Consider the following 25133-nt stretch of genomic DNA (forward strand, 5'->3'; position numbering starts at 1 on the left):
GGAGGAGGGTCAGAGGGAGAAGCAGGCTCCCCGCCGAGTAGGGAGCCCAATGTGGGACTCGATCCCGGGACTCCAGGATCATGACCTGAGCCGAAGGCAGTCGCTCAACCGACTGAGCCACCCAGGCGCCCCACCCAATAGTTTTAATATCGACTGAAGATCATTTTCTGGACCCATTATTCCATTAGGGAACTAGAAAATGGTGATTTTTCTAATCCTATCATTCTTTCTGTATTTACGGATTTCTTAAAAACAAAACAAAACAAAAACCTTTTAATCTGAGCAGCTTTTGGTGGCCCTGAAACTTGGTTCACATGGAAAAAGCAAAATAAATGCTTGTTTTTCCCCTTACCAATTTTCAGGATGAGTTGGTGCCCAAGCATCTTCCATTGCTGACCAAACGGTGCAGCTGTAACCAAGTAAACTATCAAACTACTAGTGGGGTCATGTCAGAAGACCCAACTCCCACTGGTTGAAGATGGGGCAATTTGAACATCAAACCATACACTGCCTGTAATGGAATGATGATCTTTCTTTTATATGAGTTTTACATACATGTATACGCACACACATGCGCGCACATTATTAAATTTCCAACTGGTTTCCTTTCTGTCATCTTTTTGATGTTTCTAATTAAGCTTTAACAGTGGCCAGACAACAGGGATTGCAAAACATTTACTCTTTGGAATTTATTATGGGAAAATAATTTCGTATTTTTCTGATTCTTCAACAGTTGTACTCTTAACCTCACATTCATGACATTTGTAAGGTTTCTTTTCAGCATGAAATGATTGATGCAGCTCAAATGATGAAGAACTTCCCACATTCAATATAACCTCTTAGATTTTATCTGGAATAAATTATCTTAAGTTTAGTAAGTGCTGAGCAGTGACATGAGGCATTTCTACATTTACTACTTCTAGAGTAAATTCCTTTCATATGAATTCACTAACACTAATGATAACAATTGTAGATAATATTTACAGAAAACATGCTATGTGGCTGCTATTTTTCCAAACATTAACTACTTAATCCTTAAGACAATCCTATTACACAGTGTGGCAGGCTGACTCTGAAATGGTCCCTACAGCCTGGTATTCATACTCTTGTGTAATCCTCTACCCTTGAGTGTGGGGTGACCCAGTAACTTGCTTCTAACCAGTAGAATACAGCAAAAGTGACTAAAAGGTGTTACTTTGGTGATTAGACCACACAAGATTATAGCTTCTATGACGCTAGTAGATTCTACTGCACTCTTGGCTTGCACACTTAATAATCAGTCATGTTGAAGAAGCCCATGTGGCAAGGAACTAAGGTCAGCCGTCAGCCAGCTAGAAACTGTGGACCTCAGTGCGAGAGCCAACCATGTGAGGTTGGATATGGATCCCTTCCCCTGTTGAGCCTTCAGATGAGACCGAACCCTGGCCGAAACCTTTAGTTTAGCTCTGTGAGAGACCCTGAAGCAGAAGACCCAACAAAGTTATGCCCAGACACCTGACCCATAGAAATTGTGAGATAATGTATATTATTTTAAGCTACTAAGTTTGTGGTAATTACACAGCAATAAATAACTAATATACATAGGTACTATTATCACCATTTTACAAGTGAGCAAAATGAGGCACAGAAGTTTAAGTACCTTGTCCAATAACACACTGGTAATAAAGGAGTGAAATGCGGATAATGATAGGTAAGGCTAAAGATTTCCCTACATTCATTATATTATTCCCTCATACAAATTTGCTGAAGATAAACAATGTTTGAATGGTGATAGATGGCTTTTAAAGCAACATATTTTTTTCAATAATATAAAATTTCTTATGCTTAGTTGAAGCATGAAGCAAATTTCTCAAAAATGAATTTTCAGATATTCTGTAACATAATGTATAATTGAAGGCTTTCTCATATTAAACCCCATTATGAATTTTCTGATGTTGAGTAAGGTGTGAATGTTGTCTAAAGGCCTTCTTACATTCCTTACATTTGTAGGGTTTCTCTCCAGTATGAATTCTCTGGTGCTGAGTAAGGAATGAATAAAGTCTGAAAGCCTTACCACATTCCTTACATTCATAAGGTTTCTCACCAGTATGAATACTCTGATGCTGAGTAAGTTGTGACAGCAGTCTAAAAGGTTTTCTGCATTCCTTACATTCATAAGGTTTCTCACCAGTATGAATACTCTGATGTTGGGTAAGTTGTGAGAGCAATCTAAAAGCCTTCCCACATTCTTCACATTCATAAGGTCTCTCACCAATATGAATGCTCTGATGTGAAATAAGTTGTGAGTAACTACTAAAGGTCTTCCAGCATTCCATACATTCATAGGGTTTCTCACGAGTATGGATTCTCTGATGGCGAACAAGTTGCTGCCTTAGTCTAAAAGTCTTCCCGCATTCCTTACATTCATAGGGTTTCTCACCAGTATGAATACTCTGATGGACAGTAAGTTGTTGGCATATTCTAAAAGCCTTTCCACATTCCTTACATTCATAAGGTTTCTCACCAAAATGAATTTTCTGATGTACTCTAAGGTCTGGACCACATACAAAGGCTTTCCCACATTCCTTACATTCATAGAGCTTCTCAGCAGTATGAAGTCTCTGATGTCGAGTAAGGTGTGTACACTGCCTAAAGGTCTTCCCACATGCCTTACATTCATAGGGTTTCTCACCAGTGTGAATTCTCTGATGTCGAGCAAGTTGCTGATGCACCCTGAAGGCCTTTCCACACTCCTTACATTCATAGGGCTTTTCACCAGTATGAAGTCTCTGATGTTGAGTAAGTTCTTGGAGCACTGTAAAGGCCTTCCCACATTCCTTACATTCATAGGGCTTCTCACCGGTATGAAGTTTGTGATGTCGAATAAGGTGCGCACGCTGTCTAAATGCCTGCCCACATTCCTTACATTTATAAGGTTTCTCACCAGTATGAATTCTCAGGTGTTGACTAAGTGTTGAGCGACGAATAAAGGTCTTCCTACATTCCTTACATTCATACAACTTTTCTCCATTATGGACTCTCTGATATTCAGCAAGAAAATTATGCTTTTTGTAAGTGGTCATTTTTTCAGAAGTAATTTTCACTTGCCCAAAATATCCCTCTTGTGGTTCCTTTTGTCCCTCAATCTTGCCTTTGCATTCCCAATCATTTCTAAAAATGGAGTCCTGAAGACTACAGCTTTTAATTCTTTCCATTATCTCCCACTGGAATGAATATATTTCATAAATGTCCTTTTGTGGAGATAAAGTATTGGTCCTATATCTGGACTGCAAATCTGAAAGAAAACAGAAGGCAAACACACACTATTTTCCTGTGACAGAAGAAAGAAAACTTCTATAGAGAAATAAAAGGCACCTAAAATAATGCTTACTACAAGTGAATGGATTAGATATCTCTAAAACAGGCATTTCTGCTACAATACCACATATGTGTACCTAAAAAAACCCTTATCTTCTGCAAAATTACACACCAAAAAATTAAGAGTTTATGAAGAAAATGGCTAGAGAAGACCACTCAAACCCATGCAACTTTATTGGCAGAGCGCTAACAAATATAATAATTGATATTTCAAGAGATAACTCAAAAGGCAGTTCAACACGGCTGAAGGCCACTTCATGGATACTGAAATGCACACACAGAAAAGTGGAAAAGCTAGATTTCAGGTGCTGAGACATTGCAATGAACAAGAAGCCCTGAGGGGCGCCTGACTGGCTCAGTCAGTTGAGCCTCTGCCTTCGGCTCAGGTCGTGAACCTGGGGTTCCTGGGATCGAGTCCCGTGTTGGGCTCCCTGCCCGGTAAGGATGAGGAGTCTGCTTCTCCCTCTCCCTCTGCAGCTGCCCCTGCTTGTGCTCTCTCTCTCAAATAAATGAATAAAATCTTAAAAAAAAAAAAAAAGCCCTGAGCCAGCAAGGCTACCATTAAGGTGAGAATAGGGTAAAATGTAACCTGTCTCCAGCTAGAAGCCATGCAAGGTTGATGGCATCTATCTCTGGGAAGAAAGTCCTGGATGTAGACACTTACTACTGATTTTTTTCATATAGAGGTGAAAGGGCCACCAACAATAAAATATCCCATTGAACGCTTTGCCTTTCTTGCTGAATGTTGTAAGTTTACTTCTATTCTGGCTTCATTCAAGTAGGAAAATGACCTGTGAACCAACTAACTCTCACATTATACTGCTATCATTCCCTATTCCATATCACTATTAAACTAATTTGTATTTAGGGTTATTAATTGTATTATGGAACACACTGTATTCTCATATATTAAAAAAAGAGGAAAAAGGCAAAGGAAACACAGAGAATGGAGTCCAGGACTGGAGATAAGGCTGGTGATTAGAGAAAGAAGTTACATCAGTGATAAGAATCACCTGAAGATTTCTTAAAACTATACAGAAGCATTTTTAACAGACTGCAACATAAACTACAGGATTAAGTCCTGGGCATGTTTTTGTTTTGTACTTATTTAAATTCTCCAGCAAATGATTCTGATGCTGATCAATATTTGAGTCTCTCTACTTAAATGTTTTTAATGCTTTCTCTTTATATTTAGAATCAAATATAAATACCAGAACATGGATAATAAGCTGCTTAACTGCTTATCAACGCCTCTCATTTACTCTCTCTGTTCATGCCACAAAGGCCTCTTTTCAGCTCACAAAAGGCACTACCACTGTTCCCATTAAATAGGACCTTTCATAGGTTGTTCCTTCTTTGAGAAATCCTCTGCCTGCATGCTTGGCTTCCCTTCATCATCAGGTCTCAATCAAAAATCACTTCTTCCAAAAAGCCATTCCTGCTGATCCTGTTTAAAACTATGCACTCTTGGGGCGCCTGGGTGGCTCAGTTGGTTGAGCATCTGCCTTCGGCTCGGGTCGTGATCCCAGGGTCCTGGGATTGAGCCCCGCATCGGGCTCCCTGCTCCGTGGGAAGCCTGCTTCTCCCTCTCCCATTCCCCCTGCTTGTGTTCCCTCTCTCACTGTCTCTCTCTGTCAAATAAATAAATAAAATTAAAAACAAAAAACAAAAAACAAAACTATGCACTCTATATTCCATCCCAGCAACAGGTTGCTCTTCTTTGTCCCAATTTTGGAATATTTATAAATTTTCTCATTTGTTATTCTGTGAGTTTCTTACCCCTAAGCTTCCCTAGTGGCAGAAACAATCTGTAAAGTCCATTTACCATTAAATAACAAACCCCAAATGCACAATGGATGTTACTCATTTATTCCCATAATTACATAATCACTAATGAATATGTACATCTGTTTCTAAACTTTTAAAATGTACTACAATAGGGGCGCCTGGCTGGCTCAGTCAGTGGAGCATGTGACTCTTGATCTTAGAGTTGTGAGTTTGAGCCCCATGTTGGGAGTAGTGTTTACCTAAAAAAAAAACGTACTACAATGTTTTACTTTTCTCCACTAGAGTTTATACTATTACTTATCAGTGCTACATTTACTCAAATTTTTGTTCCTTCATACCTCCTCCAGGTGTTCCTTCCCATTCTATATAGCTAAAGCAAGGTTTGTACTTCCCAGAAAACTACCTCAAGTATCTTTCAATAATCCTAACATTGAAAGGCTTATGAAATCCTGAGCAAAAAGGCATGGGCAGATATTGAGTATAGGAGAATGACTGTCAAATATGGAATGGTACTTGGGATCACCTGAGTGCAAAAGAGTAAAAATAAAGGCTATGTTGGATATAGGCTCGAAACTAATGATCCAAAGATAATGGGGAACTTGCATGAGAAAAATCTAAAAGTTGAATGAAATAAGCAAAAATATGGGGACAAGTGGGTAGGAGAGATAAGAAAGGTTTTTTTCTATGACTACAGTACAAATGTATAAAACTGCTGAAATGACTCAAAAGTCTCATCACTATGAAACATGAAGAGACTTTGAAACTATTCTAAACTCTTGATTATGGTGGTTACATAACTGTATCATTTTTCAAAATTCATAAAACTAGGTACTAAAAAGAGTGAATTTTAATGTACATAAATTATATTTTATTAATTAACTAGACTTATAAAGTATTTTAAAAATGTAAACACAAAAAAAGATGTCAATTCCCACTAATTTGCAAAAATAATGCACTCTTAGGGAATATGTGGAAAATCTCCACCGTCTGCTCAATTTTGCTGTCAACCTAAAACTGCTCTAAAAATGAAGTCTATTAAGAGAGGGGTCCTGGGGTGCCTGGGTGGCTCAGTTGTTAAGCGTCTGCCTTCGGCTCAGGTCATGATCCCAGGGTCCTGGGATCGAGCCCCATATCGGGCTCCCTGCCCCGTGGGAAGCCTGCTTCTCCCTCTCCTACTCCCCCTGCTTGTGTTCCCTCTCTCGCTGTGTCTCTCTGTCAAATAAATAAATAAAATCTTAAAAAAAAAAAAAAGAGGGGTGCTGGGTGGCTCATTCGGGTAAGCATCTGACTCTAGATTTCAGCTCAGGTCATGAGCTCAGGGTTGTGAGATCGAGCCCTGTGTCAGACTCCACACTGGGTGTGCTTGCTTAAGATTCTTGCTTAAGATTCTCTCTCTCCTTCTCCTTCACCCCTCCAATCTCTCTCAAAAAAAGCAAAACAAATTATATATGTATATATAAAATCTTTTTAAAAAGCATACATTTACATGTATGTATAAAAAATATGTATATATGTGTATATATATATCTCCAAATAGAAATCTCATAACTGAAAAATACAATAGCTAAAATTAAGAATTTAACAGATATCTTTAACAGTAGATTAGACTTTCTTTAACAGTAGATTAGACTTAGCAGAAAAGAAGATCAGTGAACTAGGAAATGGGTTTATAGAAGCAGCACAGAAATAAAAAATAAGAAAAAAAGAAAAAACAGAAAAGAACATAAGATATATGCAACAATTTAAAAAGGTTTAACATATGTGTAACCTGAGTCCCAGAAAGAAAAGCAAAAATGGGAAACAATACTTGAAAATATAACCAAAAAATTTTCAAAACTGACAAGATATGAAGCCTAATTTAATTCTTTAAAACAGCAAACAGAATACATACATCACGATATAAAACTAGATACACCACAGTAAATCTGTGAAAACCAAAGAAAGAATATTCTAAAGGCAGTCATAAGGGAAAAAAAATACTTCCAAAACAATACCTTGGAAGGAATTACAATATGACCAACAAATTGTTGCTAAATGGAAATGACAGAAGCCAAAAGACAAGATATTTGCTAAGAGAAAATAACTGCCAATCCAGAATTCTATCCAACAAAAACAAAGACAAAATTCTGTACCCTTGAAAAATATTTTCAGGGACGCCTGGGTGGCTCAGTTGTTAAGCGTCTTCCTTCAGCTCAGGTCATGATCCCAGGGTCCTAGGATCGAGCCCCGCATCAGGCTCCCTGCTCGGCGGGAGGCCTGCTTCTCCCTCTCCCACTCCCCCTGCCTGTGTTGCCCTTCTCACTATCTGTCAAATAAATAGATAAAATCTTTAAAAATATATATATTTTTTCAAACAAAACCTAAGAGAATTCATTGCCAAGAGGCACAATAAAAGAAATATTCAAGGACGTTCTTCAGGTACAGAGAAAATGATTCCAGATAGAAGCATGGCAGTGCAGAAAAAAATGAGGAGCACTGTAAGAGGTAAACATGTAGGTAAATCTAAATAAATATTGAGGCACCTGGGTGGCTCAGTCTGTTAAGTGTCTACCTTTGGCTCGGGTCATGATCCTGGGGTCCTGGGATTGAGCCCTGCATCAGGCTCCCGGCTCAGCAGGGAGCCTGCTTCTCCCTCTCCCTCTGCTGCTCCCCTTGCTTGTGCTCTCTCTCTCTCAAATAAATAAATAAAACTAACTAAATAAAATGTTACTAATATCTTCACAATATTGGGAAAGATATAAAGGAATTAATTTAAGGTACAATGTAGAAAGTAAAGAATCCATGTTTTAATCTCTAGGGCAACTCTGAGAAGAAAACTAAAAGTATACATAACTAACACACTCAAGAGGCAAAGCTAAAATTGAAATATTTCATTAATCCAGAAAAGGCAGGAGAGGAAGAAAAGGAAGAAAGAATAAGTTGAACAAATGGAAAAAATTAGGAAGATAGTAGATTTGCACCTGAATACGTAAGAAAATGACTTAAATGTAGATGGATAAAATAATATCAATTAAAGGACAAAGATGCTTCTTATCCATGTTGGGGGAAGGACGCTGTGTGAGGAGTCCAATCCGGGTAAAGAGGGCATCCACCGATCAGGGCAGCCTCAGGCAGGTTGTTGAAATCCAAGTAAGGTGAGGAAAGTATCCAGACAGAGGAGCAGACCAACATGTACTGGTCACATCTACCATGAATCTAACTCTACCTCCCATCACTACTATTCCAATCAAAACCACTATAATCTTCAACCGGGACAAAAGAAATAACCTCCTAACTGGTCTTCCTTCCCATCTTGCCCCTATTCAATCTGTTCTCCATAGAGTGATAATTATAAGACAAATCAGCTTATGTAATTCCCCTGCTCAAAAGTTTCCAATGGCTTTTTTCACATTTAAAAGTCACATGCCTTACCTCTGAATAATCATCATTCTGGCCTTTTTGCTGTTCCTCAAACATACAAAACTCATCTCCTGATCCAAGGCCTTTGCATGTGCTGTTCTATCAGGACTGCTCTGGCTTTAGATATTCCTATAACTTGAGCTCTTTTTTCATGTCTCCACTCAAATATCACCTCCTTAAAAAGCCCTAACCACCCTAACACAAATGTGTCTACACCTGCCAATTTCTATTCCCTTGCTCTTCTCACTTAATAATACTTGTCACCACCTAATATTATTTATTCATTTACTTGTTTACTTCATGTCCTTACTCCTATTAAAATGTAAACATGACTGCTGGAACCTACCACTCTTGTTCACAATTGTTCCACCGGTGGCTAGCACAGTTCGTGGTTCCGACCAGGTACTCAATGAACGAATATATTTGTAGACAACAAAAGACATATAAACTAATCAAAACAGAAGCCAGAAAGAAACTGGATCCTATACAGACAGATATTGCTATGGACTGAATTGTGTCCCGCCCCAAATTATACATTGAAGCCCTGACCACCCACCCTGACTACATTTGGAAATAGTGTTTTTAGAAGACAATTAAGGTTAAATGAAGTCATAAAGCTCCTAATCCAATAGGACTGGTGGCCTTATAGGAGGTCTCTCTCCCTCTCTCCTCCTCCTCCTCCTCCTCCTCTCTCTCTGCCATGTGAGGACAATGTGAGAAGGGAAGATCTGCCAGAAAGGAAGAGAGCCCTCATCAGAGCCCCCAAATGCTAATCTCAGACTTCCAACCTCCAGAACGATGGGAAACAAATTTCTGTTAAGTCACCCAATCTATGGTATTTTGTTATGGCAGCTCAAGCTAACACAGATTTATATATAAATGAATTATAGTCATTGACAATAAAAAGGAGTACCCCCTCTCTTTGTTCAAATTTTTTACCCATCATCCCTAATGGGACATTTTTGCTTCCTTTTTATTTTGAAAAAACTGTAGATTCCTATGAGGCTGCAGAGAAATATACAGGAAAGTCTGATGCAACCTTCACCCAGCCTCTCTCAATGTTAACATCTTACATAACCATAGTATAATATTCAAACCAAGAAATTCTCCTAGTTTTCTTCTAAAAGCTTTATATTTAGCTTTCATTTATTTTAAAGTTTATTTTCTTATTATTTTTAGTAATCTCTACACCCCACAACCCCAAGATCAAGAGTTGTATGCTCCTCTGACTGAACCAGTCAGGCATCCCTAGCTTTCATGTTTTTTATATAAAATTTATATTGAATTTAAAAAATTTTTATTTTTCAAGTTTAGCTTTTATATTTGGCTTTTTATATTATGTTTAGTTTTTATATTTAGGTCTAAAATACATCTTAATTTGGGGAGGAGGTAGGGGGTCAGGATTTTTTTCCCAGTTATCCAGCACCATTTGTTGAAAAAACTTTCCCTTCCCCATTGGAATGTTTTGGTGCCTTTGTCAAAAAATAAATGATCTTTTAAGTGTGAGTTCTACCTCTAAGGTCTTTGTTCTGTTCTGTCTGTTTATCCTTATCCAATACTCAGTGTCTTGATTACTGTAGTTTTATTTAAGATTTATCAATTTGAGAGAGACAGAGAGATAATGTCAGCGGGGGACGGAGGGAGAGAATCTCAAGCAGACTCCCCACTGAGTCTGGAGCCTGATGCAGGGCTCGCCCTCACAACCTGAGCTGAAGCCAAGAGTTGGACATTCAACATACTGAGCCACACAGGCGCCCATTGATCACTGTAGTTTTTTTTTTTAAGCTTTTATTTATTTATTTGACAGAGAGAGAGAGCCACAAGCAGGGGAGCTGCAGGCAGAGGGAGAGGGAGAAGCAGACTCCCCACAGAGCAGGGGGAGCCTGATGGGGGCTCAATCCCAGGACCCCGATGTGGGGCTCGATCCCAGGACCCCGGGATCATGACCCGAGCCAAAGGCTTAACCAACTGAGCCACCCAGGCGCCCCTCATTACTGTAGTTTTATAATGAATCTTGAAGTATCTTGAAGTCATGTAGTCTAAGTCCTATAATATACTCTTCCTTTTCCAAGATTATCTTAGAATGCTAAGACCATTGTTTTTCCATATCAATTTTGGAATCAGCTTGTTAAAACTATAAAATTGACATTTTAAATTTTTTTTTTTTAAGATTTTTTATTTATTTATTTGAGAGAGAGAGAATGAGAGAGAACACATGAGAGGGGGGAGGGTCAGAGGGAGAAGCAGACTCCCTGCCAAGCAGGGAGCCCGATGCGGGACTCGAATCAGGGACTCCAGGATCATGACCTGAGCCGAAGGCAGTCGCTTAACCAACTGAGCCACCCAGGCGCCCGACATTTTAACAATACTGAGTCTTCCCATCCCCAAACAGTCTCTTTACACTTATTTAGGTCTTTAATTTCTCTTAGCAATGTTCTATGATTTTTTGTGTGGAGGTCTTGCATGTTTTGTTAAATTTATTCCTTAGTATTTTTGGTTTTTGACACTAATGTAAATTAACTTAATTTGCTTTTAATCTTAATTGACTTAATTGACTTCACTTTAAATTCCTTATTTTTTTCACTTCTAGTATATGAAAACACAATTGATTTTTATATATTAACTTTGTATCCTGTGATCTTACTGTGATCTTCATTTATTACTTTGAGTAGTTGCTGTTTTGATTCGTTAGGATTTTCCATCTACATAATCATGCCATCTCCAAACAAGAGTTTAACTTCTTCCTTTTTGATTTTATGTCTCTTATTTTCCTTGCCGTATTGCAATGCTAGGACCTTCAATACAATGTTAAATAGATATGGGAGGGGCGCCTGGGTGGCTCAGTCGTTAAGCGTCTGCCTTCGGCTCAGGTCATGATCCCAGGGTCCTGGGATCGAGCCCCGCATCGGGCTCCCTGTTCGGCGGGAAGCCTGCTTCTCCTTCTCCCTCTCCCACTCCCCCTGCTTGTGTTCCCTCTCTCGCTGTGTCTCTCTCTGTCAAATAAATCAATAAAATCTTTAAAAAAAAAAAAATAGATATGGGAAAAGTGGGCACTTTTGCCTTGTCCCCAATCTTAGAGGGGAAATTCTTCAATCAAGTATGATGAAGTTTAGGGCGCCTGGGTGGCTCAGTTGGTTAAGCGACTGCCTTCGGCTCAGGTCATGATCCTGGAGTCCCGGGATCGAGTCCCACATCGGACTCCCTGCTCAGCAGGGAGTCTGCTTCTCCCTCTGACCCTCCTCCCTCTCATGCTCTCATTCTCTCTCTCGCAAATAAAAATTAAAAAAAAAAAAAGTATGATGAAGTTTATGATGTAGTGTTTTTCTTTAAGCAGTATTTTTTGAGGAAGTTCTCTTCAATTTCTGGTTTCCTGAAAATTTTTATCATGAATGGATGCTGAATTTTGTCATATGCGATTTCTATATCTATGGACACAATCACATGGTTTCTCTCATTCCTGTTAATACGGTGAATGACGGATTAATTTTTTTCACACTAATTTTTGAATGTTAAGCCAAGCTTGCATTCCTGGGATAAACCCTACTTGATTATCATTTTTATTGCTGGATTTAATTTACTAATATTTTCTCAAGGATTTTACATCTATGTTCATGAAGGATAATGAGCCTGTAATTTTTTTTCCCTGTAGTAATTCGTCAGGACACAGTATACGAGTTACACTATTTTCGGAAAATGATTTGGGAACTGTTCTTTCCTTTTCTGAAGGAAATTGTGTAACACTGCTGCTAGTTCTTCCTTAAATATTTAATAGAATTCACCAATGAAGCCATCTGAACCTGGTGTTTTCTTTGTGGAAAGATTTCTGATAATGAATTCAATTATTTTGATAGATATAAGATTACTCATTTTTTTTTTATCTTGTATCAGTTCTGGTAATTATGTTTTTCAAGGAGTTATTTAAGATGTCCAATTTATTGGCATAAGATTATTTATAGTATTCTCTCACTATTCTTTTAATGCCTACAGGGTGTTAAGTGATAACCCAGTTACTCTTTCATTCCTAGTATTAGCAATTGTTGTTGTCTTTTTTTTTTCTCGATGAGTCAAGCTAGTATTTACCAACTTTGTTGATCTTTTCAAGGAATCAACTTTTGGCTTTATTAATTTTCTCTACTTTTTCTATCTTGTTGATTTCAGTTCTTATGTTTGTCATCTTTTTTTCTTCTACTGAGAACAGCTCCTCTCTTTGAAGTAGGAGAAAAATATGAGAAATGAGAAAAACAGAGTTGTAATCAAGATCAATATGAAGTTCCTTTGGTGTCCAGGTTTAAAAGATTTTAATTTGCTTCCCAGGTCTCAGGCCTTTCCTCCGCAGGCCATGGGCTTCTGAAGAGAGATTTCCAACAACATCTCAAGGCTAACAGGCTTGGCTAATTATCTGCAGTAATTAATTCCCCATCCTGCTCAGCCCTCACTCACCAGAGTAGTGTCTTCTGGTCCCTTCCCTCACGACCATCCAGGGCTCTTTCCCTTCATCCAATAAGGTAATCACATCTGGTTTAGAAATGGAAGGTTCTGCTTAAAAGATAATGTGACATGAAATTATAAGCCCAAAAGTCAGGTTCAAATCTGGTTAAGTTCGTGATTAACTACAGATCAAAATGGTACTTTATAAAGCCTAAGAGCAAAATGCAAGGGAGCTGAAGAGCACTCATATTAGGGTAACTTTAGGAGCACAAGGAACAGATGGTTAAGAACAGGCCTTAATATAATTTAAACTCATACTAGCTCTGTTGAGAGGTAGTCTTGTGTAGTGGTTGAGAACACAGAGTCTGGATCCAGACTGCCTGAGTTTAAATCCTGCCTTTGTTGCTGTGTTACCTCAGCCAATTATTAACCTTCTATGCCTAACTTTTCTCATCTGAAATGAGGATAATCATAGTATATTTCTGATAGAGTTGTGAGAATTAATAATGCATAATGCTCAGGATAGTATCCAAGTACAAATATATAAAGTTATATATACACAAACACACATACACACACACACCTATGTGTGTGTATTGGCTATTTTTATTGTTATCAATTTGCTGACAGGAGTGTACTTCTTCTGATCCTTTCTAGGATTATTTATTCAATATTAAATGCAAAGTTCTTAGTTTTTAAATTTCAACCGCAGAGCAGGTAGAACTGAATATGTCTGTTATAGGAAACAGAATGTGTTTACTTGAGTTTTAAACGAACTTTGTGGATCCATTTCATACTTTGTAAGTTCTATAGGCTCCCCTGATTTTTAGAGAGACTCAAAATCCCTGTGTTTAGGTACTCTCCTTGCAGGTGGATTAAAAAGGAGTGTTAAGAATTTGTATCAATTCTGGGCTCAAATATAATGTAAAATCTGATTTCTTGGACAATGCTTCTGTTGTAAGCAACCCAGAATTCAAGCCCAGCCCTTGGATACCAATGAAACAAGTAAATTACAGAGCCTGAAGAAAAATCTGAAGGGCATAGCCGGATGAAAGTGATGAAGTATTAAATGGTGGAGCCTATTTCCAACCTAACAAAGCTAAAACCATTCCTTTGGAACAGAGAGAAAAAAATTTATCTAGTTTCTCAAAACATTTTCCTAAAATTGACAGTAGAGAAAGTCAACAGAATTTGGGATAAATAGCCTTACCTAGTGAGATGAAATTGCTATAATTCTCCCACATCACATCCCTATATAAGTCTCTCTGAGCTGAGTCCAGGAATTCCCATTCTTCCTGTGAGAAGTCTATGGCCACGTCCCTGAATGTCACTGAACCCTGAAAAAATAAGACTCATGTATTACCTGTGAAAATAAATGAAATATTTTTTAAATGAAAAGGGAGGAGATCGAGGACTGCAATGCAGAGAAGGGTTCACATAACAAGCAAATGGGGTAGGGCTTATGTGTCGGGGACGGTAAGAAAATCAGTATCACTGAAGGAGAGTTCTACATGTCTTAAACAGTCCTGTGGCTGCAGGTAAGATGAACTTTTTACCCCAAAATATCTGGAAATGAATAAAATAAGCAAAAAAAAAAGTCCCAATTAAATGAAACCCTAAACACAAGACTTCTACAAGCTCTGTGTCTCCACAACAAATTAATGGGAAACGTCTTCCCCCTTCTTTTCCCTTTAATGATCGTGAAAAAATATTGATAAAAACTTCTCCCAAATGTACTACAATATCTCTTCTAAGAAAATGGACTCAAGCTCATCATAAAGTCAGATTTTCTTACATTTTCCCTATAAGGACCACTTCTTTAGTCAACTTTAAAGAAATTGCTACATGGTAGTCCACGTTTTGAATATATCAGATTCAGTCTTTTTCTTTTCGATTTAGATATTTTAATTCAGTTCAATTTCAAAAATCTTCCTCAGCTCTCACAGCCTACATTATCTATTACTTATGCATCTGGATGACCTTCTTAGTCTTTATTATCCGTCATCCCTCACTGAACACCCTTCCTCATTCCTGAGTTAGAGGATACTGAACCATGATGACGTCACTCTGGACCAGTGGTTTTCAATAAGGAGTGATTTCACTCCCCAGAAGACATCTGGCCATGTCTGGAGACAATTTTGGTTGTCACCACTAAGGGGGAGGGGGTGTGTTACAGGCATCTAATTGGTAAAGGCCAGGGATACCGTTAGATATCCAGCAATGCAGAGGACAAGCCCCCACAATGAAAGATTCTCTGGCTCAAAATATTAATAGTCCCAAGGTTGAGAAACCTTGCTCTAAACCCGTACATCCCATAAAATTACATAATGGACTTTGCTCCTGGTGTTCTTCTCTCAGGGTTTGCTGGAGATGATTCTTGATCTCTCTTTGCAGTTCTGTTCTGATTACCTCCCCATCACCCCACTGGTGAGGGAGAGATCCCCTGCCCTAAATATTATGAGGTGGCTCAATGCCTGACACTGGACAGATGAGATTGACAGCATTTATTAGACATGTATACTCACAGCCCAGGGGAGGAGAACACCACACGTCATGCAGGGCCACACAGGGGTTGCACTCAGGAATGGAGTGAACAAGCAGGGTCTGTGGGAGGCAGGCTTTGTAGTAAAAAGAGGGTAAGGTGTCCCTGATTCCCGCAGGAGGACGTGACTGGTTTGTTTGAGTAATTCTGTGGGCCAGCAGGGAGGTCGTCACCCTTCAGAGTGAGGACCAGGAGGGGTTTAGGTCATCTGCCTGATAGGAAAGCTAGCCAGGTGGAAGTCTTTTCTGCTGGATGGAGAACTGATTTGGCAAAAGCAGGGAAACTCATGATTGGGCCTTTGGAGCCCTGTTAAGATATCAAGTCAGCATATGAAATTTTAGGCCTTACAGTATAAGGCCCCAATTACATCCCTAACGAATCCACCCCATCCCAAAAGCCTTACATACACACCATAAGATCTCAACACATACAGAGACTGAGACCAGCCAACACTAAATCTCATCTTATGTACTTGGAAAACTCACATCTGTGAAGAAGTCTGGAGTTTTCCCTCTAGGCAGTCAAACAGGACCAAATTCTCTCTTCCATCAAACCACCAATCTTCAAGGAAAGTTTTCAAAACAAGGACCTCCCACTTAATATCAATAACCCATTCCCGAATATCAGACATTCTAACACTACATTATTAAACAAGTACCTATTTTCCCATCATTTTAAAGCAAAGAACTCCATTGCATTATACATCAATTCCAAGCTTCCAAATAGCCTCACAGCTCCCTCCAGTATAGAATTACATGGGTTAGTTATTGCACACTTATCTTTAGCTTTAGTATTTTCATTGTCTCTTTTACTGAATTCACTTTTCTCACTTGCTTTGTGTCTTTCCCCACAATTTCTTCAGTACTTCCCCAACTTTTTGGAAACTCATTTTATACTACACAAGAACTACATGTTAAGTGCACTATGAAAATGCACCTCAACAAGAACCTAACACTCAGTTATGACGCACACTCAGTATGATGCTCTGATACCTCCATTCTCACCAGCAGCACCAGATACACACATATTTGCATGCATCTCAAAACATGTGCAGATGGTTCTGAGAGTCTAGCAATTATATGTGAACTATAACAAGACTCTCTTGCACAGTATTTTTTGTTAAAAACGGTTGTATTGAACTATACAATTTCTTATTTAAAGTTCTAAAAATACGCAAAATTCAATTATAATGTTAGAAGTCAGGATAGTGGGGGCGCCTGGGTGGCTTAGTAGGTTAAGCAGCTGCTTTCGGCTCAGGTCATGATCCTGGTGTCCTGTGGGATCGAGCCCTGCATTGGGCTTCCCTGCTCAGCAAGGAGTCTGCTTCTCCCTCCTTTCCTTCCCCCCACTCATGAGCTCTCTCTCTCTCTAATAAATAAAATAAAATCTTAAAAAAAAAAAAGAAGTCAGGATAGTGGTTATATCTGGGCTGGGTGGGCAAGCAGTGACTGAAAGGGGGGCATCTGAGGTACTAGCAATATTCTCTTTCTTGACCTGAGTGCTGATAGCACAGATATGCTCAATTTATGAAAATTCATTCAGCTACACACTTAGGACTTGTGCACTTTTCTCTATTTACATGTCAATAAAAAGCTCAAAAACTTTGAAAAGATGTCAAATTGTGTACTGGGGACACAAATTTTTCCTACATAAAAACCAGACTAAAAATCACGGTATTCAGAGAAATATACTTTCTCTGAAGTTTAAATCTTAAAATCAAAAGCTGTTCTATTGGAAAATGTTAACAAGGGGACATTCTACAGAGAACGCCTACATTTTTCTCAAGGCATTTCACTTTTGCTCCCTCATGGCTCTTGACAGAAGATTTTGGAGCTAGGAGATGGTCCACATTAGTGCAGAAGAGGGAAGGGCACGTAGAAAGGACACTGGGTTATCTGTCCCCAATCTTCACAAGACTGAAAGTAACTAAAGCAAGTTCTTGGGCAGAGTTCTGTTAAATGAGAAGTTTCAGGATAAGGAATGAGTATGTACACATGACCTAGAAATCAACAATATTTCAAAAAGGAGAAAAGAACATCAACTTACATGGGCCATGGTTTCGAAATGCAAAAACTGGTCAGTCCTTTGCAAGATTTCTCTTTTGGAGAACTGCAGAGCCCTGATAAGCCAGATCTGGAAGAAAAAAAAAGAGGCCATGAAATCAAATGTAACTCGGAGATCCCAAAATGACTTATGTTAATGAGATTTTTTCTTTTCCCTTCCTACTTCCTAACTATTCTCCACCACTATAGCCACCCTGATCTCATACTCACAACAACTAGAGGAGACTATAAGAAGTCTGAAGAAATCCAAGCCCTGAGAAGATCCAGCTGAACAATGATGGGTTTGGTATAGAAGCCTGAATATTTCGGAGGATTCCCCATCTGGCAATGTAGATCTGGTCCTGACGTTGGACTCCTCCTCCCTCCAGTACTTTTCAGGGCTGAGAAAGGGCCATACCACCCATATACAGCCTCTTGAGCCCCCAGGATCCTGCCTGAACTTCCTAAATACGAAGCCTGAAAACCACACAGAGTGAGCCTGGCAGCTGCTGCCACTGGCCTTTCCCCAGCCCAAACAACTCACTACCCTGTTTCCCAGTCAGGACCTCTCACACCGTGACATCCTTTGCACCACCCCCCTCTCATACTATGACCACTGCACTTAGTCAACAACATTCATGGAGAACTGTTACATGATGGGTGCTTTACGTACATCACCCCATGACCCTCAGCACTGCTCTGCTATGTATTTCTTCTCATCTCTCAGTGGATCAGGAAACCAACGCTCAGGGGTGAAATCATTTGTCCAAATTCACAATGATTAAGTGGCAAAGCTTTGTTCTGAGTTCACATTTCTCTAACTAAAAAATCATCTTTCCACTTTGGTTTTTGCCTCTGAAGACTAGATTTCTACTTCACTGAGAGGAACCTGAGCAAGGGCAATTCACTAAAAAAAAAAAAAAGAAAAGAAAGAAACAACCTTTCAAAAGATACTAAGCATCACTACTAATTAACGAGATGTGTGTAAAACACACACACAAAAATTATATTCTTACAGTGACAGGGCTGGGAGGTCTAAAAGACTGATGATGTCCCAGATTAGCAAGGTCACGAGGAAATGGGCACTGTGTTGGACCAAATTTAGAACTATGTGAAGCAGCATTTAAACGTTATAACCCTGTAAACCCTATGAACCAGTTCCCAGAACTCCACTTCTAAGACTAAAGAAACTATTTGCACATGTATATAAAGATATTGGCAGAGGTATGCTGACAGGTATGGTTTACAATGAATAAAAGCTGAAAAGAATCTAACTGGGGAAATGATTAAATAGTAGTGCATCTGTATCACTGAAAACCAGGCACATGCTAAAACGTGATGATGTTGCCCTAATTTTGATGAAATGGGTGAAGCCAGTATGTTTAAAAAAAAAAATCCCATGGGGCACCTGGGTGGCTTAGTTGGTTAAGCGTCGGACCCTTGATCTTAGCTCAGGTCCCGATCTCAGGGTAGTGAGTTTGAACCCCTAGTTGGGCTCCACACTAGGTGTGGAGCCTACTTAAAAAAAAAATTAAATCAATCAATCAATCAATCAATCCCAACATGTGTGGCATTAAATTCTTGTGACAGAAAAAAAATCACATATATGCCTAGAAGGACCTGTTAAAATGTTTACAGGAACAGCCAGCAACACTCACCACCGTATTAAACACAGTGTGAACCTAACATATACAACTATGCCAAATAAGGCAAAAATTTCCCCATTTCAAGGTTTTCTTTAAGTCTTCTGTTGAACTGAGAAAAAAGCCCAGGATACTCTAAGAACAGCTGTTCTTTTTTCCTGAGTGACTTTTCTCTCTCTTTTTTTTTTAAGATTTTATTTATTTATTTGACAGAGAGAGACACAGTGAGAGAGGGAACACAAGCAGGGGGAGTGGGAGAGGGAGAAGCAGGCTTCCCACTGAGCAGGGAGCCCGATGCGGGGCTTGATCCCAGGACCCTGGGATCATGACCTGAGCCGAAGGCAGATGCTTAACTGACTGAGCCACCCAGGTGCCCCAAGTGACTTTCAGAATACAAATCTCAGCTCTGCTAGTTATTAACTGTGATCTTGGACATGTTACTTAACTTTTCAGCCTTAGTCACCTCCCATAAAAAAAGGTGGTAATTATAGATTCTATCTCAAAAGGTTGTTATGAGGATTAAATAAGACATCACATATAATAAAGCACTTCAAGTAGCAAATAAACATTAAATAAAAGTCAGTTATATCGGGCGCCTGGGTGGCTCAGATGGTTAAGCGTCTGCCTTCGGCTCAGGTCATGATCCCAGAATCCTGGGATCGAGTCCCGCATTGGGCTCCCTGCTCCTTGGGAGCCTGCTTCTCCCTCTGCCTCTCTCTCTCTCTCTCTGTCTTTTACGAATAAGTAAATAAAATCTTAAAAAAAAAAAAAAGTCAGTTATATCACTGAAGATGAAGAATATTACATACTTTTTCCCAGAATTATTAAAGAAAATTCTCTTCTGCTCTTTCCTTCTTCCATAAAAATTTGAGCTTCTCAGCCTTGCTCTCTTATAATGCTAGCTAATAAATTTCAAACTTCACATTGATAAGCAATTCCTCCTGATTAACAACAATTTACAAAAGGGGGTTCGTGGATGGATGAAGCCAATGTGGGGAAATCGTCACAATTTTTGGATCTGTGTGATGAGAAAAAAGATGGAATTACAACATAATAGTAACAATTAAATCTACTGAGCACTTATTATGTGTCAAGCATTATCTTAGGGCTTTATATATATTAATTCATCTATTCATAGCAATCCTATACAGCAGTTTCTATCATTATCCTCTCACAGATGAAGGAACTATGGCACAGCGATGAAATAAATTACCCCAATTTCACCCACCTCTAATGGGGTAGTTTTAGGACGAGAACACTGGTAATTTAGCTCCATAACTAAACTGCCTCTCATAAGAACACATAAATAATATGGCCTGACCACTCATGCTGTCAAAAACTTCAACCCATTTCTCAAATTTCTACTAACATCTTCCATTCCCTTCCCTTAACACAGACCTCTCCATTAAAAACCCTGTCACATTTCAACTCCTTAAAAGCCTCAAAAGCAGAAAACCCTGTCACCAATCAAACTATCTCCTACCTTTGCCTGCTTCTGAATTCAGGGCAGTGGTGAAGATCAAAGACACCTAGCATATGATTCTAACTAAACTGTAATCCTCTCAACAAATCAAAGCCTAAAATAAAGCTCTGCAGTTGGCCTCTCCCATTCAGGAGGTTTATTTGCAAACCATTTAAATGATTAGAAAGAAACAGCTCACAGAAGGAATTAAATGATTGCCAAATGTTCATGTGAATACCCACTGGAGAGGAGGCAGGAGGTAACCTCATCACCCCTATCATTCACTGGGAAAAAAGAGCAAAGCACCAGGTCTACGGATAGGATATTTCCCGAGTTAAAGCCTAACCAGCTAAAGACTACCTGCAACAAGCCTGTATAGTCCAACAAAACCACATTTATTGACTCAAGAGAAGGAGGAAATTCTACAGGAAGGGTTGGAATGCAATGGAAGAGAAGAAAAGCTCTTTTGTAAAGGGTTGAGTTCCAACTGAAGGATTTTGAAGGATGTATGGGAAGCAGGGAACAATTACGGAATGGTTGCGGTTTCTGAGATGAGGGATTAATTGGAGAGTAAGGGTTATCTTGAAGGGAGGGTAGTTTAGCAATTGGGTATCTCCAGTAATAAAATAAAAAATGGCAAAGCGAGTCTGGAGCATCACTGGTAAAACAGCTGTAATCGTTCAAAGAGGGAGTTGTTACAGCATTTCACAATTGCATGAAATAATACTTTCTATTAATTTTGCAGCTGGCTTTCCCTGTCTCTTCTCTCCCAGCGTGATTAAAGCAAGGGCTGCTTTTTTCTCTTTTCAGTCCGCGCTGATTTTCACCATTCTTTTCCAGGAGATGCAAAAATAAAAGTTACATTTCGCGGAACAAAGAAGCTATAGACGTGCAAATGCTTATCTCCTCCTTTCTTTCTCCTTCCTAAAGACCAGCAGGATTGGGGAAAAGAGACGGGAATCTTGAGGCACTGAGCCTTTTTGGCACTCAGCCCCGCCTGGCTAACTCAGAACACACCCCCGCATCACACTTGCTCCCACCATCCACCACGCACAGAACACGACGGAACTAAGAGGGAGTCCGGGGAAAAGCTCAGCCTTCCCGGTATCAGAGAAAGGCCGAGTACAAAGGCCGAGTCTGGAATCTGTCTCCGAAGTCATAGTAGTTTCCTTACGAGGCAGCTCTGATTAAGCTGTGGTTCTGAGACCTGCAGTTCTCAGGACTGCGTCTTTTTGTTGGGGGCCTTCACTCTGGGGCTCATACATCTAACTCGGAGCCATTCTGGGCCGAGGGATATGTGCAGCCCTTAAGCGGAAAGGGAAAGGACGCCTCAGGGCACCCGATGCCCAGTCAGCGTCACAAATTCCACAGTCAGTGCAACCCGGTTCACACAGAGGCCCGCGCCGCCCCCGCGCCGCCCCCACGCCGCCCCCGCGCCCATTTCCTCAATGCACGCGACCAACTCACCTCTCCGAGCCGACACCAGCAAGAAAGCCGGAAGGAAACTAGGAGCAGAGGCCTGTGGGAAATGTAGTCTTCGGTAGGGAGGGCCCGGCCCCTCCCCCAAATTCCTGCGCGGAGTGCGCAAGCGCGGGTGCTCGCTGGAGCTGAGGAGATCTCTGGGAGGCCCTTGGGGTTTAAGGGTGGGCTACCAGGGGAGGGGCTTCGAGGCTGCCCCGGACTGAAGGAAACGCGTTCTGGGAGCTTGGCGTTGTGTTTGTTGCTGAAAAATCCCTGGTAGGTCTTAGAAAGAAGTCTTGACACCAGCAAACACATAATATACGTACGAGGCGCACAGCAGGTGCTCAGTATATATGCCCAAGTAGAATGTGGATCTACATCAAGTACTCAATAAAAATATCCCCAAACCCTAGTAGAACGGGGAGCGGACGACACAGAAAGGTCGCTCGCGCTTGCTCGCTCTCCCTCCTTCCCTTCCTTCCTCTTCTCGTTTTTTTTTTTTTTTTTTTTTTTTTTTTTCTCCTTCTTGCAGTTCTGAACAAATTGTTCTGTAAATTCTGTTAGGTTAAGGTGATCCATAAATTTGCCCCCCCACCCCGTTATCGGCCATTTCTCTTTCCTCAGTTTTAGTTACCAGCCCCTCAACTGCCATCCCCTCCTCTTTTGGTGAGGTCAATAGTAGCCTAATGCTGTGTTACAATGTGTACATCATTCACCTCACTTCCTTGCATTATTAGGCATTTTATCCTCTCACGTCACAGAAGAAGGGTGAGTACGGCCCAATAAGTAAGATATTTTGAGAAAGAGAACACATTCACATAAGTTTTGTTATATTATACAGCATATTGTTATAATTGTTCTATTTAATTATTATTTCTGTTAACCTCTTACTGTGCCTAATTTATAAATTAAATTTTATTATAGGCATGTATGTATGGAAAGAAAAACTATGGGGTTCATCTACCCTTCCAGGCATCCCCTGAGGGTCTTGAAATGTGTCCTCTGAGGATAAGGGGGGACTAATGAATTGCCATTCAGATGTCCTTTATCCTTACTGATTTTTTAAAATCTAGTAATTAGAGGTATGAGAGAAGTGTGTCTATTTCTGTTTTCCCTTTAGTTCCATCAGGTTTTACTTCAAGTATTTTCAAGCTCTGTTAAGTACTTATATTTATGTTTTTGTCTTCCTGATGAAGAGGATTGAAAAGTGAACATTAGGAAGATATCTGCGGAAGTCTTTCTCAAGGGAGTAATCATTGAATTTGTCATGTCCTGGGTTCATTAGGAAAGGAATAGGATAAGCCCACCAGGATTTATCCACCACTGCAGCATCCTCCCCATCTCAAATGTTTTGATACAGGAGTTAATTGATAGAAGAAGTTGTTCTTCTCTCAAGAATATAAAACTTAAAAAAAGAATACAAAACTTTAGAAATTATTTAAAAATGTTGAGGCCAATCTTATTTTGCAAATAGAATATATATGAAGTAGGAGATACATGAAAACTACAATTCTGGATTTGTCTATTTCTCCCTTGAGTTGGTTCAGTTTTTGCTTCATGTATTTTGAAGCTCAATTGTATAGTATATTCACATTTATGATTGTCTTCCCAGTGAATTGACCCTTCTATTATGAAACGTTTTTCTGTGTCTCATCTTCATGTCTATTTTGTCTAGTATTAGTATAGTCAGTCTAGTTTTCTTATGCTTACTGCTTGGCTGGTATATCTTTTTCCATTTTTTCCCCTTGAATCTACCTGTGATTTTATATTTAAAATACGTTTCTGGTAGATCTCATGTAATTTTTTTAAAAAGATTATTTATTTATTTATTTGACAGAGAGAGAGAGAGCGGGAGAGGGAACACAAGCAAAGGGAGTGGGAGAGGGAGAAACAGGCCTCCCGCTGAGCAGGGAGCCTGATGCGGGGCTCGATCCCAGGACCCTGGGATCATGACCAGAGCCAAAGGCAGATGCTTAACGACTGAGCCACCCAGGTGCCCCAATTTCATGTAATTTGGGTTTCACATTTTTTATCCAGTGTGACAGTCTCTGGCTTTTCATTGAAATACTTAGTCCATTTATATTTATGTAATTAATAATTTGGTTGGATTTATATTTACTATTTGGTTGGTTTCTATTTGCCACATTTTTTAATTAACTATCCTTTTTTTGGAGAATTGATCAATTTTTTCTGATATATTTGAATTTTTCTGTTGGCTCTTTACTATACCTTCCTGCATCTTGTTAGAGGTTGCTGTAGGGATTAAAATATGCATCCTTATTTATTTATTTATTTATTTTAAGATTCCATTTATTTATTTGACAGAGAGAGAGATAGCGAGAGTAGGAACACAAGCAGGGGGAGTGGGAGAGCGAGAAGCAGGCTTCCTGCCGAGCAGGGAGCCCGATGTGGGACTCGATCCCAGGACCCTGGGATCATGACCTGAGCCGAAGGCAGACGCTTAACGACTGAGCCACCCAGGCGCCCAATATGCATCCTTATTAAACATAGTTTACTTAGAATTAATATTATACTACTCCATGTAAAATATAAGAGCCTTGTAAACATTATCATTTCATTTACAATTCTTATTCTTTGTCCTACTGTTGTCATGATTTTTCCAGCTACATACATTATAAACCCCACTACACAGTGTTGCATTATTTTGCTTTAAACAGTCATGTATATTACTAACATTTAAAGAAGAAAACATACTTTATATTTATTTTATATTGACCATAATTGATGTTCTTCCTTCCTTCCTATTGGGACTGTATTTTCATCTAAAGTCAATTCTCTTCAACCTGAAGAATTTCCTTTACTATTTTCTAAACTGCAGTTCTGCTAGTTATAATCTAAATTTAAATTATCTGACTATATCTTTATTTCATCTTCATTTTAAAAGCATATTTTCTGGGCGCCTGGGTGGCTCAGTTGGTTGGGCGACTGCCTTCGGCTCAGGTCATGATCCTGGAGTCCAGGATCGAGTCCTGCATTGGGCTCCCTGCTCA

At 39.5% G+C, this 25133-nt stretch overlaps 1 protein-coding gene across 3 annotated transcripts; it reads right to left on the reverse strand.

Moving 5' to 3' along the window:
- Positions 1–37: 37 nt before the first annotated feature.
- Positions 38–22504, reverse strand: ZFP14 (ZFP14 zinc finger protein). 3 transcript variants are annotated; one of them, XM_035023647.1, is made up of 7 exons: positions 22129–22160; positions 20009–20217; positions 17561–17647; positions 15498–15576; positions 14183–14309; positions 12985–13080; positions 38–3274 (listed from the first exon to the last, which is right to left on the reverse strand). In XM_035023647.1, the coding sequence occupies exons 4-7, from the start codon at positions 15525–15527 to the stop codon at positions 1908–1910; spliced, it is 1620 nt and encodes a 539-aa protein (XP_034879538.1). In that variant the 5' UTR covers positions 15528–15576; positions 17561–17647; positions 20009–20217; positions 22129–22160; the 3' UTR covers positions 38–1907. The 3 variants fall into 3 exon arrangements, with proteins under 3 accessions (XP_034879538.1, XP_034879539.1, XP_034879537.1); XM_035023648.1 differs by lacking the exon at positions 15498–15576; XM_035023646.1 differs by lacking the exons at positions 15498–15576; positions 20009–20217 and having other exon boundaries at positions 12985–13083; positions 22129–22504.
- Between the last annotated feature and the right edge of the window lie 2629 nt (positions 22505–25133).

The sequence above is a fragment of the Mirounga leonina genome, unplaced genomic scaffold (assembly GCF_011800145.1).
Source record: "Mirounga leonina isolate KUSES-001 unplaced genomic scaffold, KU_Mleo_1.0 Mir_177, whole genome shotgun sequence".
Classification (NCBI taxonomy): Eukaryota; Metazoa; Chordata; class Mammalia; order Carnivora; family Phocidae; genus Mirounga; species Mirounga leonina.

What these genes read in the sequence shown, in the direction of transcription:
- ZFP14 (XM_035023646.1), bottom strand. Translation starts at nt 22,437, where the DNA reads ATGTGTTTGCTGGTGTCAAGACTTCTTTCTAAGACCTACCAGGGATTT. An exon ending in GCTGGTGTCGGCTCGGAGAG is followed by an intron (nt 17,648 to 22,128) that starts GTGAGTTGGTCG and finishes TTTTTCTTCCAG; the next exon opens with ATCTGGCTTATCAGGGCTCT. An exon ending in TAGCAATTTCATCTCACTAG is followed by an intron (nt 13,084 to 14,182) that starts GTAAGGCTATTT and finishes TTATCTTTTAAG; the next exon opens with CAGAACCTTCCATTTCTAAA.